Genomic DNA, 16,573 nt, shown 5'->3' on the forward strand with positions numbered 1-16,573 from the left:
CGATAAATCGCTCATCGTTAAAATTTATCTGCTAATGGATAGGCCCCTTAAGGGAAGGAGCAGGGTGATGGAGGAGGGGATGGGCTGGAGTGTAAGGGAAGGAGCAGGGTAATAGAGAAGATAATGTGGATGGGGTGTGAGGAAGGAGCAGGGTGATGGAGGAGGGGAAGGCTGGAGTGTAAGGGAAGGAGCAGGGTAATGGAGGAGATATTGTGGATGGGGTGTGAGGAAGGAGCAGGGTGATGGAGGAGGGGATGGGCTGGAGCATAAGGGAAGGAGCAGGGTAATAGAGAAGATAATGTGGATGGGGTGTGAGGAAGGAGCAGGGTGATGGAGGAGGGGATGGGCTGGAGTGTAAGGGAAGGAGCAGGGTAATGGAGGAGATAATGTGGATGGGGTGTGAGGAAAGAGCAGGGTGATGGAGGAGGGGATGGGCTGGAATGTAAGGGAAGGAGCAGGGTAATAGAGAAGATAATGTGGATGGGATGTGAGGGAAGGAGCAGGGTGATGGAGGAGGGGATGGGCTGGAGTGTAAGGGAAGGAGCAGGGTAAAGGAGAGAATGTGGATGGGGTATGAGGAAGAAGCAGGGTGATGGAGGAGGGGATGGGCTGGAGTGTATGGGAAGGAGCAGGGTAATAGAGGAGATAATGTGGATGGGGTGTGAGGGAAGGAGCAGGGTGATGGAGGAGGGGATGGGCTGGAGTGTAAGGGAAGGAGCAGGGTAATGGATGAGATAATGTGGATGGGGTGTGAGGGAAGGAGCAGTGTGATGGAGGAGGGGATGGGCTGGAGTGTAAGGGAAGGAGCAGGGTAATGGAGGAGATAATGTGGATGGGGTGTGAGGAAAGAGCAGGGTGATGGAGGAGGGGATGGGCTGGAGTGTATGGGAAGGAGCAGGGTAATGGAGGAGATAATGTGGATGGGGTGTGAGGGAAGGAGCAGGGTGATGGAGGAGGGGATGGGCTGGAGTGTAAGGGAAGGAGCAGGGTAATGGAGGAGATAATGTGGATGGGGTGTGAGGGAAGGAGCAGGGTAATGGAGGAGGGGATGGGCTGGAGTGTAAGGAAAGGAGCAGGGTAATGGAGGAGATAATGTGGATGGGGTGTGAGGGAAGGAGCAGGGTGATGGAGGAGGGGATGGGCTGGAGTGTAAGGGAAGGAGCAGGGTAATGGAGGAGATAATGTGGATGGGATGTGAGGAAAGAGCAGGGTGATGGAGGAGGGGATGGCCTGGAGTGTAAGGGAAGGAGCAGGGTAATGGAGGAGATAATGTGGATGGGGTGTGAGGAAAGAGCAGGGTGATGGAGGAGGGGGTGGGCTGGAGTGTAAGGGAAGGAGCAGGGTAATGGAGGAGATAATGTGGATGGGGTGTGAGGAAAGAGCAGGGTGATGGAGGAGGGGATGGCCTGGAGTGTAAGGGAAGGAGCAGGGTAATGGAGGAGATAATGTGTATGGGGTGTGAGGGAAGGAGCAGGGTGATGGAGGAGAGGATGGGCTGGAGTGTAAGGGAAGGAGCAGGGTAATGAAGGAGATAATGTGGATGGGGTGTGAGGAAGGAGCAGGGTGATGGAGGAGGGGATGGGCTGGAGTGTAAGGGAAGGAGCAGGGTAAAGGAGAGAATGTGGATGGGGTGTGAGGACGGAGCAGGGTGATGGAGGAGGGGATGAGCTGGAGTGTATGGGAAGGAGCAGGGTAATGGAGGAGATAATGTGGATGGGGTGTGAGGGAAGGAGCAGGGTGATGGAGGAGGGGATGGGCTGGAGTGTAAGGGAAGGAGCATGGTAATGGAGGAGATAATGTGGATGGGGTGTGAGGGAAGGAGCAGGGTGATGGAGGAGGGGATGGACCGGAGTGTAAGGGAAGGAGCAGGGTGATGGAGGAGGGGATGGGCTGGAGTGTAAGGGAAGGAGCAGAGTAATGGAGGAGATAATGTGGATGGGGTGTGAGGGAAGGAGAAGGGTGATGGAGATTTTTCTGGGAGATCCTGAGTAATCATGGACAACTTTGAGATGCACCCAGCTCCTCCCAGTACTTTCAGTATTGTGACACTGTGTATGTGTATGTATGTATATTTATATATATATATATATATATATATATATACACACAAATAAATACATACATACAAACACACATACAATGCATATAATATGTATATGTGCACTTTATTAGTACTTTTTAATATATATATATATATATATTGTTTCTAATAAATTACTGTTGTAGACATAATTCTTTGCATTTCATTCTTGATAATTATTTATGTATGCTAATAACTGTAAAACACCTTTACTACGATAGAACCTTTTTTACAAGGCATGTGCGCTCAGTTATGCAAATATGACTATTTTTACAAAGGAATGGATCTGCAGGCCAAGGTGGTGGTACCCATGTAAAGTGGACACATAGAGAGATAAACCTGAGCGGTATTTTAGAAGAACATAAATGGGGGGAAAACAGAAAAGCTGAACTATATGAGAGGGGCTAGACTGATGTTAAATTATTTCTAAAAACATACATTATTTATTATTCGCCATGTACCGGTAAGTTTTCCAGAGATTCCGGCACCAACCCACAAATGCAGGAACAGATTGTAAGCGGGTGTTTGCAAAGCACAAGAAATGTAGCACCTTAAAATGGGGCAATTGTGAAAATAAAGAAGCTGCATGCGTCTGTATTTGTTTTACTGTTCTAATATAAGCTTTACTTTCTGTTTTTTACCCAGATGCTCTGGATTCTTGTCTCTAGTATTTTTCCCTTCAATTTATCAAGTTCCAAACAGTAAAATTCCCTGCAATTCTGTATACACGTCTGAGAAGAAAGGTTTAAAGATAACACTTACTGACTATAGTTGGAGTAAATTACAGAGCTGCTGTGAAATTACAGTGTCTGCCCTGTTATGTGTTAGTTTTATTACAGTGAATGTGTTACTTGTGTACTGTTATGTATCGGCCAAATTACAGGCTATCTTCCTATTTACCAGTTAGTCATGCTGACACATTATTTTATTATCAGTTTCAGGAATCAGAAGTATACAACATACGGAATGCTGCAGATGAGTGACAGTAATTGAGGAGCATACCTTAGTTTCTGATTGTACTGCTTAACCTTCTCAAGTGATGCAGCGTTAATCTGGGCTTGAAATTCTTCAATAGAAACATTATCCTTGTAATAATAGCCGTCCATGCTCTCTAGGGCTGAAATACATATTACATTTATTGTTTCTGCCTTTGTAGCTTGATAGACTGCACAGTCTCACACTATTCTGATTCTATCATCTCTATACCAAGCCATGGATGAGCATGAGCTTTTGTGAAATGCACGGATAATTACAAAAGTCAATAATATACAAAAAATAGGCTAACATACTGTATAGGGCAGAAACGAAAGGTGATATAAGCATGTGTTTTCCACTAGCTACTAAAAGCAAAATATAAACATACGGCCTGATTCAGAGATGTACGCTAACGCCATGTTCACTAAGGGCCATATTCAATTTGAGGCGAAAAGTTTGAGGTCAGACTTTTCGCCATCCTCGTCGTTTTTTCCTGGGATAAAGTATCGGGCGCGTGGCCGCTTATCCCCGTATTCAATTAGGAATCGGCGAAAACGGGACCCAGCGGAAAGGTAAGTATTGTAAAGTCCTGTCACTTTTGGGGAAATCAGCCTGTCACCCCTCAAAAGATGAGGGATCACTATGGATACCCCCGATTTGGCCTGCTGAAGGTAATTGGGGTTTTTAAACAGCCGTGACAGGTGCATAAATGCGGCTTTGAAGAAGTGGTGAAGAATAGCACTCAGATTTATTTTTTGTAAAAAATAACTAGTCCCATCAAATTTGGGGTACATGAAGATGGGTGCAAGCATATTTTTAAGTCCCTAAAGTGATTTTTTTAAATTCTTCAAAATCCACCTGCCACAAACCACCCGAATTCAAGAAAACACTTGCCGCATACTTCGGAACCCCCTCCTGAGACAGTTACGCTAGTTTTTAACTTTGCCCCCAACTCTTTTTTTTCTCCCCAAACTGAAACCACTTTTTTAGGAGTGTCCTATAGTAATTTTTTTTTTAATTTTGACACATAAATCTTTAAGGGGACATTCCAAAGGCTGTAGGGTACTTTTTTTTAATTCTACACCCCAAAACCCCAGTTCTTCACTTTTTTTCGCCACCTAAGCAGTGGTGAAAACTTATCCCCATTTTTTTTACAATGACTTTTGCGAAAAGTCTTTGAAATTGAATATGGGGACTAGTGAATATGGCGAAAATGATGTCACAGACTTTTCCTCCTAATTGAATACGGCCCTAAGTTGGGCAATTATTTGCTACTCCGCTTGTACGAAATGCAGAGGAAAGTTTCACTCCACATGTACAAGCTGTAGTTTAACACAGCATTCACAATGTCTCCGCGATCGCAAGGTCCTGAGCAGACCCTTGTGATCCATGGGCATTCCTGGGTGGAGTCGAGGAGGTGGCCAAAACTGTTCGCAAAAGGAGGCCGGTCGGTGGGCGTGTTCTAGGAGTTCCTATGGTGAGTCTGCAATTGTGGCTGCATTCTCAATCTCAGGTCCACAGTCTCAGTTGTTAGTTTTAAAGAAACAGATGAGCCGGAATATGCGCAGCCCTGGACTTTCTCGAGGAGTCGATGTGTGTTCGATGTTGCGTCGATGTTGGTTTGTTTTCAACCTCAGGAAGATCTGCACACAATACAGATGGGGTAAGAGGGTGTAGCGACATTTGCTGAGTCCCTCGCACACTATGTCAGGCAGGGAGTGTGGTAGCAGGCATTAGCATATTTTCTCACATTAATTGTGAGCGCAATCGCAGCTGCGAATGCAAGAGCGTACAACTCTGAATCATGCCCAATGATATGACATCAATTCCCGCAACCGTAGGATTACTCAGAAGTCCGATAATCAACTGATCTGCGACCAACCTGCATGATTGTACGTAGTCGCTTGGAATTGCAAAGCAGCCAGTGGATATGTGAATACAACTCCCGTCGGCTCCGACATTTGCATATACAAATTTGCAGCTGCGGCGGTATTAGTATACATCCATGAATCAGGCCCTTAGTCAGAAAACGTTATGCAGGGCTATTACAGTACTCGGCAAAGGCAAGTGAAGGGGAAATGCTCAATTAGACTCTGTTCTTTGCAGGACTATATACCTTAATACACTACTTGTCTGTGCTGCAAATGCTTCATCAAAATAATGGGATTAGAATATCAAATCTGAGAAACGCATTTTGTTAATTCATTGTTGTGATACAGAAGAGACGATGTAATTTTCGGAAGAAAAGTACCTCATTTTTCTTTCTTTAAGTAATATGTAACAAAAAAAGTGTTCACCTTGAGAAAATAGGACAGGGTGAATTTTAAATCCTCCTCCATTCTTCAGCCTTTGTGGAAGATGTTCAAAATGATAACTGTCTATGTGGAAATAAATTTTCAAAGCTTGTCGGCTTCCTTCTGCCTGGTAGGTAATGGGGACATCTGAGAATGCAAATGAAAGTTTTGATAGCCGCATACAAAACATAAAACAAATATACTAATGGTCATTAAAAAAACAAGTAGACACTATTTAACAATAATATACAGCATAGGTGGCCGAACCAGTCCTCAAGGACCCCTAACAGTTCATGTTTCCAGACCACCTGGCTGTTGCATAGGTGTATTAATTCCTAACTAACACATTCTATAGGTCTTTCGGTGACCTATTAGAGCCCCATGAGGACCTATTTGGCCACACCTGATATACAGCATACTTGCCTACTGTACTTTCCTTGAAGATCCAGGAAATTTTGGGGGGAGTTCTCCCTGACTTCCAGGAGAGTAGACCACTCTCTCAGATCCTACGCACAGTGAGCAGTGAGTTGGAAACAGAAGCAGTTTGGATGCCTTATCAGAAACTAGACGGGGGCACTGTAATAAATAGCAATAGCTCCCCCAACCAAGAGGTGTTGTTTCTGCAGGCAAATAGAACTGGAAGCATATTCACAGTAACAGAGGACAATACAGATCAAACCAAATAAACATAGACAGAGAGATGAATATAGCTAGGAATCTCTCCCACTCCCTATCAGACTCTCCACCTCTGTACTAAACTTCAAACTGTCCCTCAAAACCCACTTCTTCATCAATGCATTCCAGCTCTCACCCTAACCCACTGCTTCTTGCAACTTTCCTCACTGACTACCCCACCTGTTTCACCCCTGCCTGTCTGCCCCACCCCTTTTAGATTGTAAGTTCTCACAAGCAGGACCCTCTTCCCTCATGTGCTTCTTCTTTCCCTTACTTACACTATCTTACACTCCCTACAACGCAGTGACGTGTGGTGAGGTAAATGGCTGGGGAGGTACTGGCTAGTATTGGAGCCAGATTTACAGATACATATATGAACCCAAGGGTTCATGTGGGCATTATACAAAGGTGCAGCAGTATATGGTGCTGGAAATTTGGTGTGTTTTGATTGGGGATGTGCGGAAAAGGTAGACAGGGGAGGCAGTTCCTCACCTGCCACACAATTTTTACTTCAGAGTTTTGACTATAAAAATAATTAGAATACAAAGAAGATATTTATAATATTTTATTAATGTTTTTCTTAGAACTTTTATAGTCAAAACTCTGGAGTATACCTAAGTGTGACAGGAAAGGCTCTGCCTCACCTGACTGCACATCACTGTTACAATGGCACCTACCCTTTGGTTGCTACAGCCCTGTTGCTAATTTGTGTGTTATGATGACGGATGCAGCAATGTTTATAAACTATGGCCCTCATTCAGAGCCACTCGCTAGCGGCAGTACGCTCATTCCGAGCGATGTTCGCACATCTGCGCATGCGTACGGTTTTTAGTACGCATGCGCGAACCAGTCAGTGCGGCCGAAAATCGTTGGTACGCAATATAGCGAGGGCCTGCTATTTTGAGTGACAGAATGAGGCGTATGTGGGTGGTAACAGGGGAAGGTGCTTGAAAACGGGGAGTGGAGATCCGAACGCAGGCGTGCTTAAAGGTCAAAACGGGCGTTTTAAGGGAGTGCATAATTAACAAAGCAGCGTCATTGACCACGTCACTTGGTTTTTCTTTAACTCAGAACTGCTCGCAAAATAGCGGTTGAAAACACCAACCACAAGAATAGCGAGCAGTTCATACGCTGTACGATGTACTCGATTAATCTAATAAATAGCGGACATGACGTATGGTGCGTGCGGCCAGGGGGCGTTTTTATCAAATAAACGAGCGTATGTTTTGCTCGCTCGTTCGGACTTAGAGGTGGGAACAGACTGCAATTTGCGAACGGATCATTTGAATAGCCACCCCTTGTTTTTGAACGAACGTCCGCAAATAGCGAACGGCTCTGAATCAGGCCCTATGTCCTTGTCCTGCATTGTTTTATTGTTTTGTACTGTTCTTGTTTTGTTCATTTGTAAGGTGCTGCAGAAACTTTGTGGTGCCATAAAAATGGATAATAATAATAATAATTAATAATAAATAATAGGAGATGCACAAACAAAGCTTTTAGAGATATGTGTGCAAATGCTAGTAGCTTAGGAAATAAGATCCCAGAACTAATTGTAATAATGACAAGAGATGATCTGGAATTTTGTGGCTATTACAGATTCATGGCGCAATGAAAATCATGACTGGGACATAGCTATACCGGCATATACTTTATTGAGGAAGGACAGAGCGAGAAGAATCGGAGTAGAGGGTAGCAATGTATGTGAAGAAAAATCGTAAATACTACTTTATTTCAAAGTATTAAAGAAAAATTGAGGCTCTTTGAGTGACCTTAGAAACGGGGGAGAAGGATATTCAACATACTGGGGTGATCTATAGACCACCAGATCAGGAAGAGGAACTGGACAGGAACCCATTGCAGAACATCACTACAATGGCAAAGAAAGGAGAGGTAATAATCATGGGAGACCTTAATCTACCTGATGCAACTTTTGCAAGTTCCACTAGAAGTAGGGGCATTTTGAATTCTTTGCAGGGAGCATCCCTCAAGCAATTGGTGAGGAAACCGACTCACTCACAAAGATGCAATATTAGACTTAATACTTACAAATGGATACATTTATAATACTGAGAGCATTATGCTGATCATTATAGAATGCAGACCCCAGATCAATGGTGACTACCGATAATGCAGACCACCTGGCACCTGTCCACGAAGTAGACCCCATATTTATTTGCTACTCACAAAGCACACTCCACATATATGGCACCTGCTAGTATTGCAGGTCCTAGATCTTCCCACATTGTAAATCCTACACAAGATGCACAGCTGGTGGCTGACTCTAATGGGTATGCACAATGTATATACACTAGGGGTGAGCGGGTTCGGATTTCTGAAATCCGAACCCCCCCGAGCCCCCCCGATCCGAGTCCGATCCGAGTCAGGCTCGACTTTTCCCGCCTGACTCGGATCTGAAATCGAGGCAAAACGTCATCATCCCGCCTTCCGAGTCTCGCGGGTTTTGGATCCTATATAAGGTACCCGCGTCGGCGCCATTTTCTCACTCGGCTGTGGACAGTGAAGAGGGAGGGTGGGAGTTAGGGCTGTGTAGTGTAGTGTAGTGTAGTGTAGTGCTGCTGTTGTCCACTACTTCAAAGTCCATAGGGGCTGGCTGTGTTGTGCTGTGCTGCTGTTGTTAATAGGGGCTGTGTCCACTACTTCAAAGTCCATAGGGGCTGGCTGGACTGTGTTGTGCAGTCAGTTCTCCATAGGGGCTGTGTCCACTCCAAAGTCCTGTGCAGTGTCCCAGTCCTAAAGGAGTGCTGTAGTGTTGTCCAGGGGGTGCTCTGTCCATCAGGGGTGCTCCCCCCAAGTGCTAAAAAAATAATATATTTTCTGTGTTTGTGAATTGTGTGCGCAGTAGCCGCACGTGCATCAACAAAGTAGTGCCAAGCGTGCGCCTGTGTCATAAGTAAAGGGCCGGCTGGCTTGACCGTTAAAGGGTGCTGTAACCCCCGAAAGTACACTCCAGTCCAAACCAAAAAAAAATTATTTTCTGTGTTTGTGAATTGTGTGCGCAGTAGCCGCACGTGCATCAACAAAGTAGTGCCAAGCGTGCGCCTGTGTCATAAGTAAAGGGCCGGCTGGCTTGACCGTTAAGGGTGCTGTAACCCCCGAAAGTACACTCCAGTCCAAACCAAAAAAAAAATTATTTTCTGTGTTTGTGAATTGTGTGCGCAGTAGCCGCACGTGCATCAACAAAGTAGTGCCAAGCGTGCGCCTGTGTCATAAGTAAAGGGCCGACTGGCTTGACCGTTAAGGGTGCTGTAACCCCCGAAAGTACACTCCAGTCCAAACCAAAAAAAAAATTATTTTCTGTGTTTGTGAATTGTGTGCGCAGTAGCCGCACGTGCATCAACAAAGTAGTGCCAAGCGTGCACCTGTGTCATAAGTAAAGGGCCGGCTGGCTTGACCGTTAAGGGTGCTGTAACCCCCGAAAGTACACTCCAGTCCAAACCAAAAAAAAATTATTTTCTGTGTTTGTGAATTGTGTGCGCAGTAGCCGCATGTGCAACAACAAAGTAGTGCCAAGCGTGCGCCTGTGTCATAAGTAAAGGGCCGGCTGGCTTGACCGTTAAGGGTGCTGTAACCCCCGAAAGTACACTCCAGTCCAAACCAAAAAAAAATTATTTTCTGTGTTTGTGAATTGTGTGCGCAGTAGCCGCACGTGCATCAACAAAGTAGTGCCAAGCGTGCGCCTGTGTCATAAGTAAAGGGCCGGCTGGCTTGACCGTTAAGGGTGCTGTAACCCCCGAAAGTACACTCCAGTCCAAACCAAAAAAAAAATTATTTTCTGTGTTTGTGAATTGTGTGCGCAGTAGCCGCACGTGCATCAACAAAGTAGTGCCAAGCGTGCGCCTGTGTCATAAGTAAAGGGCCGGCTGGCTTGACCGTTAAGGGTGCTGTAACCCCCGAAAGTACACTCCAGTCCAAACCAAAAAAAAAATTATTTTCTGTGTTTGTGAATTGTGTGCGCAGTAGCCGCACGTGCATCAACAAAGTAGTGCCAAGCGTGCGCCTGTGTCATAAGTAAAGGGCTGGCTGGCTTGACCATTAAAGGGTGCTGTAACCCACAAAGTACACTCCAGTCCAAACCAAAAAAAAAATTATTTTCTGTGTTTAGCCGCACGTATATATCAAATCGATATAACATAAATGGAGGACCAAACTTTCTCCGATAAAAATAAAATAGAGAAAGATCAAGAACCACTTCCTCCTAGTGCTGAAGCTGCTGCCACTAGTCATGACATAGACGATAACATGCCATCAACGTCGTCTGCCAAGGCCGATGCCCAATGTCATAGTAGAGGGCACATACAATCCCAAATGGCAAAGTTCAGGAAAATGACCTTGAAAAAGACATTTAAATCAGCTGAAGAGAAACGTAAACTTGCCAATATGCCATTTACGACACGGAGTGGCAAGGAACGGCTAAGGTCGATCCCTAGTATGTTCATGACTAGTGGTTCAGCTTCACATGACGATGGAAGCCCTCCTCCCACTAAAAAAATCAAAAGAGTTAAGCTGGCAAAAGCACAGCGAAGAACTGTGCTTTCTAAGAAGATATCACAAATCCCCAAGGAGAGTCCAAGTGTGGTGGTGGTTGCGATGCCTGACCTTCCCAGCACTGGACGGGAAGAGGTGGCTCTTTCCACCATTTGCACGCCCCCTGCAAGTGCTGAAAGGAGCACCCACAGTCCACTTGCTGATATGCAAATTGAAGATGTCACTGTTGAAGTACAACAGGATGAGGATACTGGTGTAGCTGGCGCTGAGGAGGAAGTTGGCGAGGAGGATTCTGATGGTGATGTGGTTTGTTTAAATCAGGCTCCGGGGGAGACAGTTGTTGTCCGTGGGATGAAAAAGCCCATCACGGTCATGCCTGGGCAGAAGACCAAACATTCCACCTCTTTGGTCTGGCAATATTTCTATCCAAATCCGGACAACAACTGTCTTGCCATATGTACCATATGTAAAGGTGAAATAAGTAGGGGTAGGGACGTCAACCACCTAGGAACATCCTCCCTTATACGGCACCTGCAGCGCGTTCATAAAAAGTTACTGTCAAGTTCAGAAACTTTGGCTAAGACCGTAAGCAGTCCAGGGACACCTAAATCCCGTTGTCCTGTTGTATCCAAGCGCCTGCAAACCACACCGTCAACTCCCTCCTCGTCAATTTCCTCCTTAGTTAGGATCGGAAGTAGTCCTGCAGGCCATGTCACTGGCATGACTGACTCTCCTATCCGGGATTCCTCCGGAGGATCCTGCATTGCTACGCCTACTGCTGCCGCTGCTGCTGTTGCTGCTGCTGGGAGTCGTTCATCATCCCAGAGAGGAAGTAGGAACACCACTACTTTTACTAAACAATTGACCCTCCAACAGTCCTTAGCGAGGAGGATGAAGTACGACAGCAGTCATCCTGAAGCAAAACGTATAACTGAGGCCTTGACTGCTATGTTGGTGTTAGACGTGCGTCCGGTATCCGCCATTAGTGCAGTGGGATTTAGACAATTGATGGAGGTAGTGTGTCCCCGGTTCCAAATCCCGTCTAGATTCCACTTCACTAGGCAGGCGATACCGAGACTGTACAGAAACGTCAGAAAAAGTGTCCTCAGTGTCCTGAAAAATGCCGTTGTACACAATGTCCACTTAACCACGGACATGTGGACAAGTGGAACAGGGCAGACTAAGGACTATATGACTGTGACAGCCCACTGGGTAGATGTATCACCTTACGCAGCAACAGCAGCAGCGTCACCAGTAGCAGCATCTCAGAAATGCCAGCTCGTTACAAGGCAGGCTACGCTGTGTATCACCGGTTTCAGTAAGAGGCACACCGCCGACAACCTCTTAGAGAAACTGAGGGAAATCATCGCCCAGTGGCTTACCCCACTTAGACTCTCCTGGGGATTTGTGATATCTGACAACGCCACCAATATTGTGCGGGCATTACATCTGGGCAAATTCCAGCATGTCCCATGTTTTGCTCACACAATAAACTTGGTGGTGCAGAATTTTCTGAAAAGCGACAGGGGCGTGCAGGAGACGCTTTGGGTGGCCCGAAAAATTTCTGGCCACTTTCACCATTCAGCGACTGCGTGCCGAAGACTGGAGCGCCAGCAAACACTCTTGAACCTGCCCCGCCATCACCTGAAGCAAGAGGTTGTGACGCGGTGGAACTCAACCCTCTATATGCTTCAGAGGATGGAGGAGCAGCAAAAGGCCATACAAGCCTATACATCCACCTATGACATAGGCAAAGGAGGGGGTATGCACCTGACTCAAGCGCAGTGGAGAATGATTTCCGTGTTGTGCAAGGTTCTCCAGCCCTTCGAACTTGCCACACGTGAAGTCAGTTCAGACACTGCCAGCTTGAGTCAGGTCATTCCCCTCATCAGGCTTTTGCAGAAGCAGCTGGAGAAAGTGAAGGAGGAGCTAAGACGGAGCGATTCCGCTCGGCATGTGGGACTTGTGGATGAAGCCCTTCATTCGCTTTGCCAGGATTCCAGGGTGGTCAATCTGTTGAAATCAGACCACTACGTTTTGGCCACCGTGCTCGATCCTAGGTTTAAAGCCTATGTGGTGTCTCTCTTTCCGGCCGACACAAGCTTGCAGAGGTGCAAAGACCTGCTGGTGAACACACTGTCAGCTGAAGCGGAACGTGACACGTCAACGGCTCCTTCTTCATTTTCTCCTGCAACTGGGGCTGCCAGGAAAAAACTTAGGTATCCTAAGCAACCCGCTGGCGGTGATGCAGGGCAGGCAGGACCAAGTTTGGACATCTGGTCCGGACTGAAGGACCTGGCAACAATTTCTGACATGTCTACTGTCACTGCATATGATACTGTCACCATTGACAGAATGGTGGAGGATTACATCGGTGACAGCATCCAAGTAGGCATGGCAGACAGTCCATACCTGTACTGGCAGGAAAAAGAGGCAATTTGGAGGCCCCTGTACAAACTGGCTCTATTTTACCTGAGTTGCCCCCCCTCCAGTGTGTACTCCGAAAGAGTGTTTAGTGCAGCCGGGAACCTTGTCAGCGAAAGGCGTAGGAGGTTGCTTCCACAGAATGTGGAGAAGATGATGTTCATCAAAATGAATTATCAGCTCTTCCAGGGAGACCAGCCTCCAGAAGGTACAGAGGGACCTGTGGTGGTGGATTCAAGTGGGGACGAGTTAATACTTTGTGAGGATGAGGATGTACACACTGAAGAGGGTGAGGAATCGGTGGATGAGGAGGATGAGGATGACATCTTGCCTCCATAGAGCCAGTTTGTGCAGGGACACATTAATTGCCAGCTTGTTTTGTGGGGGCCCAAACGAACCAATCATTTCAGCCACAGTTGTGTGGCAGACCCTGGCGCTGAAATGATTGGTTTGTTAAAGTGTGCATGTCCTGTTTATACAACATAAGGGTGGGTGGGAGGGCCCAAGGACAATTCCATCTTGCACCTCTTTTTTTTCTTTGCACTATGTACAGTTTGGGGCCTAGTTTTTCAAACTGCCATCCTGTCTGCCACTGCAGTTTCACGCCTAGATGGGTCACGTGTTTGTGCCGCCCACTCGTGTCGCTTAGCATAGTCATCCAGCTACCTCGGTGCAACGTTTTGGACATAAAAACACTATTGTGAGGTGTGAGGTGTTCAGAATAGACTGGAAATGAGTGGAAATTAAGGTTATTGAGGTTAATAATAGCATAGGAGCAGAAAAACCTACAAATTCTGTGATTTTAGCTGTTTTTATGCTTTTTTAAAAAAAAATACAGATCCAAAACACAAAACCCAGAACCCAAAACACGGAAGGGTGGTTTTGGCAAAACCAATCCAGATCCAAAACACGAAGAAAGATCCAGATCCAAAACCAAAACACAAAACACGAAAAGTGGCCGGTGCACACCCCTAATATACACTATGTAGATAAAAATGATTGGACACTGACAGCAAACAGATCAACAAGAATGATGTAAGTACTTTGTAGGTCCACCACGTGCAGTGATTTACACCCTGTCAAACTGTCCACAAGTTCCTGGACAACAGCAGGTGGTATGTTTTGCCATTCCGCCTTAAGTACAGTGACCAACTGTGACACTGAAGAAGGTCAAGTCTGCCTACAATGCACCTGTTGCTCCAATTCATCCCAGAGGTTCTCAATGGGGTTAAGATCTGGACTCTGAGCTGGACAGTCCATCCGAGTTACTGAATTTTCTGTATACCAGTTTAACATGACAGGTGGTATTGTCGTCCTGATAAAAACATTTGTTGTTTCTGTAGAACTGCAAGTGCATGGGCCTCCCTACGAAGTGTTCTTGTCCAAACCGCCACATTAGTGGTTATTTGGAACTCATGTGCAATGGTATGCATTTCGCTTGTGCGAGGGTGTCCAATCACTTTTGTTTACATAGTGTATCTGGTGGCTACCCAAAATGGAGACCCAAGAATTCTAGTTAACAATACCCCAAATTTTCCTTAAGTAACCAATATATAATACTAAAACAGTGTTTGTGTTGGTGTTGTACACCATAATGTTTTGGTCAACCAGCCAGGAAGTATAAAGGTATAGACAATTTGTGGTTTTTAAACTGTAGTTAAGCTTCAGTTGCCACCACTTCATGACAGCCAAGGACTGTATTTGGAGAGCAGCAGCCTAGGCTATGCTCCATTGTAAATCTGAGAAAATCACAATAAATTGTACACCATACATTTGTAAAGCTAAATCTAGAAATGTTCCTAGATCCAGAGGCAGAGGTGTTTGTAAATACTTACTTGCCACTTGTGGCCCCTGTTCGGCTTGTCTGAAGTAAAACATGACCTTTTCCAAATCAAACAAGGCAACAAGTGAGTCCTCTAGCATAGCTTGTTCATCGGTCTGTAGAAAACATGATAGAGACTAGGGATTAAAAATGAATACACAATCCATTCTCAGCCCAGCAGTGCAAGTGCGTATTAAGAATGAATAGGATTTCATGTATAACTTCAATGAGTGTAATGAAAGTCAGTTCCTGAGTGAAGATTAGAATTATATTACATTATATATCCTTTCATAGGCAGTACAAAGGAGTGACAGAGAATAATAAAATGCAAGATAAATGCTCCCATTATGTTACAATTGGTACAGGTGCTTATCAAGTGCAGAAGTGATTTATTACACTATCAATCTCTCACTGTGTTCATTAAAACATTTACAAAACTTACAAAATAGAAAAGCCTAATGTAACTAATACAATTGCACGGTTGTCGATTAGAAGAAAGTTGATATAGGAATTACAGTACAGCAGGACAAAGTAGAAGGAATTTCAACCTTCAGACTACATTCTATCAACCTGAATGTGTGGCAGGGTGAGATAAGGCAGTAAGCCAGGCTTCCTCATGTGAATGTGTGGCAGGGTGAGAGAAGGAAGTAAGCCAGGCTTCCTCATGTGAATGTGTGGCAGGGTGAGAGAAGGCAGTAAGCCAGGCTTCCTCATGTGAATGTAGGGCAGGGTGAGAGGAGGCAGTAAGCCAGGCTTCCTCATGTGAATGCAGGGCAGGGTGAGAGAAGGCAGTAAGCCAGGCTCCTCATGTGAATGTGTGGCAGGGTGAGAGAAGGCAGTAAGCCAGGCTTCCTCATGTGAAAGTGTGGCAGTGTGAGAGAAGGCAGTAAGCCAGGCTTCCTCATGTGAATGTGTGGCAGGGTGAGAGAAGGCAGTAAGCCAGGCTTCCTCATGTTAATGTGTGGCAGGGTGAGAGAAGGCAGTAAGCCAGGCTTCCTCATGTGAATGTAGGGCAGGGTGAGAGAAGGCAGTAAGCCAGGCTCCTCATGTGAATGTGTGGCAGGGTGAGAGGAGGCAGTAAGCCAGGCTTCCTCATGTGAAAGTGTGGCAGTGTGAGAGAAGGCAGTAAGCCAGGCTTCCTCATGTGAATGTGTGGCAGGGTGAGAGAAGGCAGTAAGCCAGGCTTCCTCATGTTAATGTGTGGCAGGGTGAGTGGAGGCAGTAAGCCAGGCTTCCTCATGTGAATGTGTGGCAGGGTGAGAGAAGACAGTAAGCCAGGCTTCCTCATGTGAATGTAGGGCAGGGTGAGAGGAGGCAGTAAGCTAGGCTTCCTCATGTGAATGTGTGGCAGGGTGAGAGGACGCAGTAAGCCAGGCTTCCTCATGTGAATGCAGGGCAGGGTGAGAGAAGGCAGTAAGCCAGGCTTCCTCATGTGAATGTAGGGCAGGGTGAGAGGAGGCAGTAAGCCAGGCTTCCTCATGTGAATGCAGGGCAGGGTGAGAGAAGGCAGTAAGCCAGGCTCCTCATGTGAATGTGTGGCAGGGTGAGAGAAGGCAGTAAGCCAGGCTTCCTCATGTGAAAGTGTGGCAGTGTGAGAGAAGGCAGTAAGCCAGGCTTCCTCATGTGAATGTGTGGCAGGGTGAGAGAAGGCAGTAAGCCAGGCTTCCTCATGTTAATGTGTGGCAGGGTGAGAGAAGGCAGTAAGCCAGGCTTCCTCATGTGAATGTAGGGCAGGGTGAGAGAAGGCAGTAAGCCAGGCTCCTCATGTGAATGTGTGGCAGGGTGAGAGGAGGCAGT

General features: G+C 46.1%; 1 protein-coding gene across 1 annotated transcript in view; it reads right to left on the reverse strand.

Moving 5' to 3' along the window:
* Nucleotides 1-16,573, reverse strand: part of PREX2 (phosphatidylinositol-3,4,5-trisphosphate dependent Rac exchange factor 2) — a 435,974-nt gene that overhangs the window by 115,837 nt on the left and 303,564 nt on the right. Inside the window, exons 33-35 of the mRNA XM_088471582.1 lie at nucleotides 14,790-14,892; nucleotides 5,353-5,496; nucleotides 3,083-3,197 (exon numbers count right to left, since the gene is read on the reverse strand). Of these exons, the coding sequence (XP_088327708.1) occupies nucleotides 3,083-3,197; nucleotides 5,353-5,496; nucleotides 14,790-14,892 (362 nt within the window). The remainder of the gene's footprint in view (nucleotides 1-3,082; nucleotides 3,198-5,352; nucleotides 5,497-14,789; nucleotides 14,893-16,573) is intronic.

Source organism: Taudactylus pleione, unplaced genomic scaffold (genome assembly GCF_031769625.1).
Source record: "Taudactylus pleione unplaced genomic scaffold, aTauple2 ptg000114l, whole genome shotgun sequence".
Classification (NCBI taxonomy): Eukaryota; Metazoa; Chordata; class Amphibia; order Anura; family Myobatrachidae; genus Taudactylus; species Taudactylus pleione.